We start from the raw sequence: 8,920 nt of genomic DNA on the forward strand, positions 1-8,920 counted from the left end.
GGCCAGGGTTCATTCACAGTGACATCCCCGCTGTACATCCTCCAGATGGGTGGAGGTCTCAGTGGTGACCCCTACTGATCAGCACGTTACCCCCATCCTGTCTATAGGGCCTAACTTGATAATCTGCTCCACCCCGTTTAGAGTCCAGCTGACGCCATGACCTGATGTTCTGCGGTTTGGACCCAGAGAGCGCCTGAGGCGTATTCTGAGGCGTCACACTGACCACAGGACTGGATTTCATATATTTTACCTCTTGAGATTTCCCAGATTTTGGTGTTTCCTTGGAGACTGCGGGGTTGAGACAGGCCAATTCTCCCGAACCGCGTCCAGCATAACGTGTATCTACAGAGGACATGAAGCGGTCCTCCGACAACACTTGTGGGTTATTCTCCAGTCTATGACAACTATCTAATCTTCGCTCATAGTCGGCCAGGCTGACACTAGACGATGAGAGGTGTCCGGGTCTGAGCCACGACTCCTCCGTCTGCGTTTGGGCGTCCCGTCTTGTACATCTACATGAACAATGCGCAGCGCCGTCCTCTCTTCTTTGGTGCTTAAAGTTGGGTTTCGGAAGATCCTCCACTTTCCGCAGTTGGAAGGCTGGGAAGATACTGGGCACAGCCTCCGCCTTTAGGTAGCGCCGCTGCCCCACCACCATGTAAGAGTCTGGTGAGAAGTGCCGTGAGCACAGGTAACACGTATTGTTCTCCGCGGCCTGCAGGAGATTTCCTGCTAATTCATTAAGATTAAGAAACTGCGCCATCCGCTGCAGCCATTGCTTGATTCTTTCAATACTCGTCGGAAAGGCGTGCAAGGTGACCCCACACAGATCCTCTGTCCCCAGACATCCGCTCTGACAGTCCTTGACAAGGCAAGCTGGCATGGCAACCGGATCTGCAACAAGGAAAATAAAACAGTGAACCACTGCTTTTATAGCAGGCACCTGCAGAGCCGTTCCCCCAGCTCCGGGCCTCTCGGCCCCCTCCGTTCCCCCAGCTCCTGGCCTCTCGGCCCCCTCCGTTCCCCCAGCTCCTGGCCTCTCGGCCCCCTCCGTTCCCCGGGCCTCTCGGCCCCCTCCGTTCCCCCGGCTCCCGGCCTCACGGCCCCCTCCGTTCCCCCGGCTCCCGGCCTCACGGCCCCCTCCGTTCCCCCGGCTCCCGGCCTCACGGCCCCCTCCGTTCCCCCGGCTCCCGGCCTCCTCCGTTCCCCCGGCTCCCGGCCTCACGGCCCCCTCCGTTCCCCCGGCTCCCGGCCTCACGGCCCCCTCCGTTCCCCCGGCTCCCGGCCTCACGGCCCCCTCCGTTCCCCCGGCTCCCGGCCTCACGGCCCCCTCCGTTCCCCCGGCTCCCGGCCTCACGGCCCCCTCCGTTTCCCCGGCTCCCGGCCTCACGGCCCCCTCCGTTTCCCCGGCTCCCGGCCTCACGGCCCCCTCCGTTTCCCCGGCTCCCGGCCTCACGGCCCCCTCCGTTCCCCCGGCTCCCGGCCTCACAGCCTCCTCCATACCCCTGGCCTCACAACCCCCTCCGTTCCCCCGGCCTCACAACCCCCTCCGTTCCCCCGGCTCCCGGCCTCACGGCCCCCTCCGTTCCCCCGGCTCCCGGCCTCACGGCCCCCTCCGTTCCCCCGGCTCCCGGCCTCACGGCCCCCTCCGTTCCCCCGGCCCCCGGCCTCACGGCCCCCTCCGTTCCCCCGGCTCCCGGCCTCCTCCGTTCCCCCGGCTCCCGGCCTCACGGCCCCCTCCGTTCCCCCGGCCTCACGGCCCCCTCCGTTCCCCCGGCTCCCGGCCTCCTCCGTTCCCCCGGCTCCCGGCCTCACGGCCCCCTCCGTTCCCCCGGCTCCCGGCCTCACGGCCCCCTCCGTTCCCCCGGCTCCCGGCCTCACGGCCCCCTCCGTTCCCCCGGCTCCCGGCCTCACGGCCCCCTCCGTTCCCCCGGCTCCCGGCCTCACGGCCCCCTCCGTTTCCCCGGCTCCCGGCCTCACGGCCCCCTCCGTTTCCCCGGCTCCCGGCCTCACGGCCCCCTCCGTTTCCCCGGCTCCCGGCCTCACGGCCCCCTCCGTTTCCCCGGCTCCCGGCCTCACGGCCCCCTCCGTTCCCCCGGCTCCCGGCCTCACAGCCTCCTCCATACCCCTGGCCTCACAACCCCCTCCGTTCCCCCGGCCTCACAACCCCCTCCGTTCCCCCGGCTCCCGGCCTCACGGCCCCCTCCGTTCCCCCGGCTCCCGGCCTCACGGCCCCCTCCGTTCCCCCGGCTCCCGGCCTCACGGCCCCCTCCGTTCCCCCGGCTCCCGGCCTCACGGCCCCCTCCGTTCCCCCGGCTCCCGGCCTCACGGCCCCCTCCGTTCCCCCGGCTCCCGGCCTCACGGCCCCCTCCGTTCCCCCGGCCCCCTCCGTTCCCCCGGCTCCCTCCGTTCCCCCGACTCCCGGCCTCACGGCCCCCTCCGTTCCCCCGGCCTCACGGCCCCCTCTGTTCCCCGGGCTCCCGGCCTCACGGCCCCCTCCGTTCCCCCGGCCTCACGGCCCCCTCCGTTCCCCCGGCCTCACGGCCCCCTCCGTTCCCCCGGCCTCACGGCCCCCTCCGTTCCCCCGGCCTCACGGCCCCCTCCGTTCCCCCGGCTCCTGGCCTCTCGGCCCCCTCCGTTCCCCCGGCTCCCTCCGTTCCCCGGGCTCCCGGCCCCCTCCGTTCCCCCAGCTCCTGGCCTCACGGCCCCCTCCGTTCCCCCAGCTCCCTCCGTTCCCCGGGCTCCCGGCCTCACGGCCCCCTCCGTTCCCCCGGCTCCCGGCCTCCTCCGTTCCCCCGGCTCCCGGCCTCACGGCCCCCTCCGTTCCCCCGGCCCCCGGCCTCACGGCCCCCTCCGTTCCCCCGGCTCCCGGCCTCCTCCGTTCCCCCGGCTCCCGGCCTCACGGCCCCCTCCGTTCCCCCGGCTCCCGGCCTCACGGCCCCCTCCGTTCCCCCGGCTCCCGGCCTCACGGCCCCCTCCGTTTCCCCGGCTCCCGGCCTCACGGCCCCCTCCGTTTCCCCGGCTCCCGGCCTCACGGCCCCCTCCGTTCCCCCGGCTCCCGGCCTCACAGCCTCCTCCATACCCCTGGCCTCACAACCCCCTCCGTTCCCCCGGCCTCACAACCCCCTCCGTTCCCCCGGCTCCCGGCCTCACGGCCCCCTCCGTTCCCCCGGCTCCCGGCCCCCTCCGTTCCCCCGGCTCCCGGCCTCACGGCCCCCTCCGTTCCCCCGGCTCCCGGCCTCACGGCCCCCTCCGTTCCCCCGGCTCCCGGCCTCACGGCCCCCTCCGTTCCCCCGGCCCCCTCCGTTCCCCCGGCTCCCTCCGTTCCCCCGACTCCCGGCCTCACGGCCCCCTCCGTTCCCCCGGCCTCACGGCCCCCTCTGTTCCCCGGGCTCCCGGCCTCACGGCCCCCTCCGTTCCCCCGGCCTCACGGCCCCCTCCGTTCCCCCGGCCTCACGGCCCCCTCCGTTCCCCCGGCTCCTGGCCTCTCGGCCCCCTCCGTTCCCCCGGCTCCCTCCGTTCCCCGGGCTCCCGGCCTCACGGCCCCCTCCGTTCCCCCAGCTCCTGGCCTCACGGCCCCCTCCGTTCCCCCAGCTCCCTCCGTTCCCCGGGCTCCCGGCCTCACGGCCCCCTCCGTTCCCCGGGCTCCCGGCCCCCTCCGTTCCCCGGGCTCCCGGCCTCACGGCCCCCTCCGTTCCCCGGGCTCCCGGCCTCACGGCCCCCTCCGTTCCCCCGGCTCCCGGCCTCACGGCCCCCTCCGTTCCCCCGGCTCCCGGCCTCACGGCCCCCTCCGTTCCCCCGGCTCCCGGCCCCCTCCGTTCCCCCGGCTCCTGGCCTCACGGCCCCCTCCGTTCCCCCGGCTCCTGGCCTCCTCCGTTCCCCCGGCTCCTGGCCTCCTCCGTTCCCCCGGCTCCTGGCCTCACGGCCCCCTCCGTTCCCCCGGCTCCCTCCGTTCCCCCGGCTCCCGGCCTCTCGGCTCCCTCCGTTCCCCCGGCTCCTGGCCTCACGGCCCCCTCCGTTCCCCCGGCTCCTGGCCTCACGGCCCCCTCCGTTCCCCCGGCTCCTGGCCTCACGGCCCCCTCCGTTCCCCCGGCTCCCGGCCTCACGGCCCCCTCCGTTCCCCCGGCTCCCGGCCTCCTCCGTTCCCCCGGCTCCTGGCCTCACGGCCCCCTCCGTTCCCCCGGCTCCCTCCGTTCCCCCGGCTCCCGGCCTCTCGGCTCCCTCCGTTCCCCCGGCTCCTGGCCTCACGGCCCCCTCCGTTCCCCCGGCTCCTGGCCTCTCGGCCCCCTCCGTTCCCTCGGCTCCCGGCCCCCTCCGTTCCCCCGGCTCCCGGCCTCTCGGCCCCCTCCGTTCCCCCGCCTCCTGGCCTCTCGGCCCCCTCCGTTCCCCCGCCTCCTGGCCTCACGGCCCCCTCCGTTCCCCCGGCTCCTGTCCTCTCGGCCCCCGTCCTCACAGCCCCCTCCGTTCCCCCGGCTCCTGGCCTCACGGCCCCCTCCGTTCCCCCGGCTCCTGGCCTCTCGGCCCCCTCCGTTCCCCGGGCTGCAGGCGCAGTGTGCGGGGCTCCCTGCATTGTGATCACTAGTCCTGTTAGACCCACACCCCGTAGAGGAGCGAGCTGTGCTAAATTCTATCAGGTGGGAAATGGATAAACCGGAGCGCCAGGAATGGGAACAGAACGCTGCGCTGGGGACGGCGACACCACGGCGAACGCAGGATACACGATACACAGCATGCTGACGGGCTCCATCACTAGTCACACAGGAATAGAGATCTACAGAAGGCAGGAGCCGTACTCCGTCACACCGCCTCACAGTCCGGCACCGTATGACGTCATATATCATCTCCGACCGCAAACAGACCTGCACAAGGTAGAGGCTAACATCTGGCGGCTGCAGGACCTGTGGTGACGTCACGCCCATGTGACCGGACACGTGACTGTCATGTGGGCGTTGCCGGCTACGTCTCTCCGGGGTGCATATTTGCACTTTACGCTTAGGTTAAGCAGCGCTGCTGATTAGAGCCACCTGATTGGCTCTTCGGCACCACGTGACTACACAGCGTGCAGCAGCGCTGCTTAACCTAAGCGTAAAGTAGAAATATGCCTCCGGGGTGCATATTAGCCTCTTACTCTCACTCAGTATTATGGAGCAATTCCCGCAACCTCATTGGGTGTGATTCACAATTCCAGTAACCTTATTGGTTGTTTGGGTTGGCTGATTCACAGTGATTGGTTGTTTGGGTTGGCTGGCTCACAGTGATTGGTTGTTTGGGTTGGCTGGCTCACAGTGATTGGTTGTTTGGGTTGGCTGATTCACAGTGATTGGTTGTTTGGGTTGGCTGATTCACAGTGATTGGTTGTTTGGGTTGGCTGGCTCACAGTGATTGGTTGTTTGGGTTGGCTGGCTCACAGTGATTGGTTGTTTGGGTTGGCTGGCTCACAGTGATTGGTTGTTTGGGTTGGCTGGCTCACAGTGATTGGTTGTTTGGGTTGGCTGCTTCACAGTGATTGGTTGTTTGGGTTGGCTGGCTCACAGTGATTGGTTGTTTGGGTTGGCTGGCTCACAGTGATTGCTTGTTTGGGTTGGCTGGCTCACAGTGATTGGTTGTTTGGGTTGGCTGGCTCACAGTGATTGGTTGTTTGGGTTGGCTGGCTCACAGTGATTGGTTGTTTGGGTTGGCTGGCTCACAGTGATTGGTTGTTTGGGTTGGCTGATTCACAGTGATTGGTTGTTTGGGTTGGCTGGCTCACAGTGATTGGTTGTTTGGGTTGGCTGGCTCACAGTGATTGGTTGTTTGGGTTGGCTGGTTCACAGTGATTGGTTGTTTGGGTTGGCTGATTTACAGTGATTGGTTGTTTGGGTTGGCTGGCTCATAGTGATTGGTTGTTTGGGTTGGCTGGCTCACAGTGATTGGTTGTTTGGGTTGGCTGGTTCACAGTGATTGGTTGTTTGGGTTGGCTGGCTCACAGTGATTGGTTGTTTGGGTTGGCTGGTTCACAGTGATTGGTTGTTTGGGTTGGCTGGCTCACAGTGATTGGTTGTTTGGGTTGGCTGGCTCATAGTGATTGGTTGTTTGGGTTGGCTGGCTCACAGTGATTGGTTGTTTGGGTTGGCTGGTTCACAGTGATTGGTTGTTTGGGTTGGCTGGCTCACAGTGATTGGTTGTTTGGGTTGGCTGGTTCACAGTGATTGGTTGTTTGGGTTGGCTCCAGTAGCAGTGTTGTGGACTATAAATATGTGCCTCCGGGTTGCATATTAACATCTTCATCAGCGCATCTCCCTTAATCACCAATCAGGTTGCAGGAATTGCTGAATGGGGCAGAAGTGCTGATGGAGATGTTGATGTGCTGCTTGGAGACATTCTGCTGGTTGTTGGTTTCCTGGAGTTCTTACCGGCGGCTGCAGAATATACCGAGGAGACCCCCGAGTAGTGGGGAGGCAGCGGGCCTACAGGTGTAATACTCTGCAGTACTGGGCTCTGTGTGTCCTCTCCTCCTACAGGTGTAATGCTCTGCAGTACTGGGGCTCTGTGTGTCCTCTCCTACAGGTGTAATACACTGCAGTACTGGGCTCTGTGTGTCCTCTCCTACAGGTGTAATACACTGCAGTACTGGGCTCTGTGTGTCCTCTCCTCCTACAGGTGTAATGCTCTGCAGTACTGGGGCTCTGTGTGTCCTCTCCTACAGGTGTAATGCTCTGCAGTACAGGGCTCTGTGTGTCCTCTCCTACAGGTGTAATACACTGCAGTACTGGGCTCTGTGTGTCCTCTCCTCCTACAGATGTAATACTCTGCAGTACTGGGGCTCTGTGTGTCCTCTCCTCCTACAGGTGTAATACTCTGCAGTACTGGGGCTCTGTGTGTCCTCTCCTCCTACAGGTGTAATGCTCTGCAGTACTGGGCTCTGTGTGTCCTCTCCTACAGGTGTAATACTCTGCAGTACTGGGGCTCTGTGTGTCCTCTCCTCCTACAGGTGTAATACTCTGCAGTACTGGGGCTCTGTGTGTCCTCTCCTCCTACAGGTGTAATACTCTGCAGTACTGGGGTCTGTGTGTCCTCTCCTACAGGTGTAATACTCTGCAGTACTGGGCTCTGTGTGTCCTCTCCTACAGGTGTAATACTCTGCAGTACTGGGCTCTGTGTGTCCTCTCCTACAGGTGTAATACTCTGCAGTACTGGGGCTCTGTGTGTCCTCTCCTCCTACAGGTGTAATACTCTGCAGTACTGGGGCTCTGTGTGTCCTCTCCTCCTACAGGTGTAATACTCTGCAGTACTGGGGCTCTGTGTGTCCTCTCCTCCTACAGGTGTAATACTCTGCAGTACTGGGGTCTGTGTGTTCGCTCCCCCTACAGGTGTAATACTCTGCAGTACTGGGGCTCTGTGTGTCCTCTCCTCCTACAGGTGTGATGCTCTGCAGTACTGGGGCTCTGTGTGTCCTCTCCTCCTACAGGTGTAATACTCTGCAGTACTGGGGCTCTGTGTGTCCTCTCCTCCTACAGGTGTAATGCTCTGCAGTACTGGGCTCTGTGTGTCCTCTCCTCCTACAGGTGTAATACTCTGCAGTACTGGGGTCTGTGTGTCCTCTCCCCCCTACAGGTGTAATACTCTGCAGTACTGGGGCTCTGTGTGTCCTCTCCTCCTACAGGTGTAATACTCTGCAGTACTGGGCTCTGTGTGTCCTCTCCTACAGGTGTAATACACTGCAGTACTGGGCTCTGTGTGTCCTCTCCTCCTACAGATGTAATACTCTGCAGTACTGGGGCTCTGTGTGTCCTCTCCTCCTACAGGTGTAATACTCTGCAGTACTGGGGTCTGTGTGTCCTCTCCTACAGGTGTAATACTCTGCAGTACTGGGGCTCTGTGTGTCCTCTCCTCCTACAGGTGTAATACTCTGCAGTACTGGGGCTCTGTGTGTCCTCTCCTCCTACAGGTGTAATACTCTGCAGTACTGGGCTCTGTGTGTCCTCTCCTCCTACAGGTGTAATACTCTGCAGTACTGGGGCTCTGTGTGTCCTCTCCTCCTACAGGTGTAATACTCTGCAGTACTGGGGCTCTGTGTGTCCTCTCCTCCTACAGGTGTAATACTCTGCAGTACTGGGGTCTGTGTGTCCTCTCCTACAGGTGTAATACTCTGCAGTACTGGGCTCTGTGTGTCCTCTCCTACAGGTGTAATACTCTGCAGTACTGGGGCTCTGTGTGTCCTCTCCTCCTACAGGTGTAATACTCTGCAGTACTGGGGCTCTGTGTGTCCTCTCCTCCTACAGGTGTAATACTCTGCAGTACTGGGGTCTGTGTGTTCGCTCCCCCTACAGGTGTAATACTCTGCAGTACTGGGGCTCTGTGTGTCCTCTCCTCCTACAGGTGTGATGCTCTGCAGTACTGGGGCTCTGTGTGTCCTCTCCTCCTACAGGTGTAATACTCTGCAGTACTGGGGCTCTGTGTGTCCTCTCCTCCTACAGGTGTAATGCTCTGCAGTACTGGGCTCTGTGTGTCCTCTCCTCCTACAGGTGTAATACTCTGCAGTACTGGGGTCTGTGTGTCCTCTCCCCCCTACAGGTGTAATACTCTGCAGTACTGGGGCTCTGTGTGTCCTCTCCTCCTACAGGTGTAATGCTCTGCAGTACTGGGGTCTGTGTGTCGTCTCCTCCTACAGGTGTAATACTCTGCAGTACTGGGGCTCTGTGTGTCCTCTCCTCCTACAGGTGTAATGCTCTGCAGTACTGGGGTCTGTGTGTCGTCTCCTCCTACAGGTGTAATACTCTGCAGTACTGGGGCTCTGTGTGTCCTCTCCTACAGGTGTAATACTCTGCAGTACTGGGGCTCTGTGTGTCCTCTCCTCCTACAGGTGTAATGCTCTGCAGTACTGGGCTCTGTGTGTCCTCTCCCCCTACAGGTGTAATACTCTGCAGTACTGGGGCTCTGT

The 8,920-nt window shown here is 63.4% G+C and overlaps 1 protein-coding gene across 1 annotated transcript in view; it reads right to left on the reverse strand.

Annotated features, from left to right (window-relative positions):
• Window positions 1–4,929, reverse strand: part of LOC136588319 (zinc finger protein 665-like) — a 31,675-nt gene extending 26,746 nt beyond the window's left edge. Inside the window, exons 1-2 of the mRNA XM_066587432.1 lie at window positions 4,860–4,929; window positions 251–894 (exon numbers count right to left, since the gene is read on the reverse strand). Coding sequence (XP_066443529.1) covers window positions 251–883 — 633 coding nt within the window. The 5' untranslated portion in view covers window positions 884–894; window positions 4,860–4,929. The remainder of the gene's footprint in view (window positions 1–250; window positions 895–4,859) is intronic.
• Between the last annotated feature and the right edge of the window lie 3,991 nt (window positions 4,930–8,920).

This window comes from Eleutherodactylus coqui, chromosome 13 (genome assembly GCF_035609145.1).
Source record: "Eleutherodactylus coqui strain aEleCoq1 chromosome 13, aEleCoq1.hap1, whole genome shotgun sequence".
Lineage (NCBI taxonomy): Eukaryota > Metazoa > Chordata > Amphibia > Anura > Eleutherodactylidae > Eleutherodactylus > Eleutherodactylus coqui.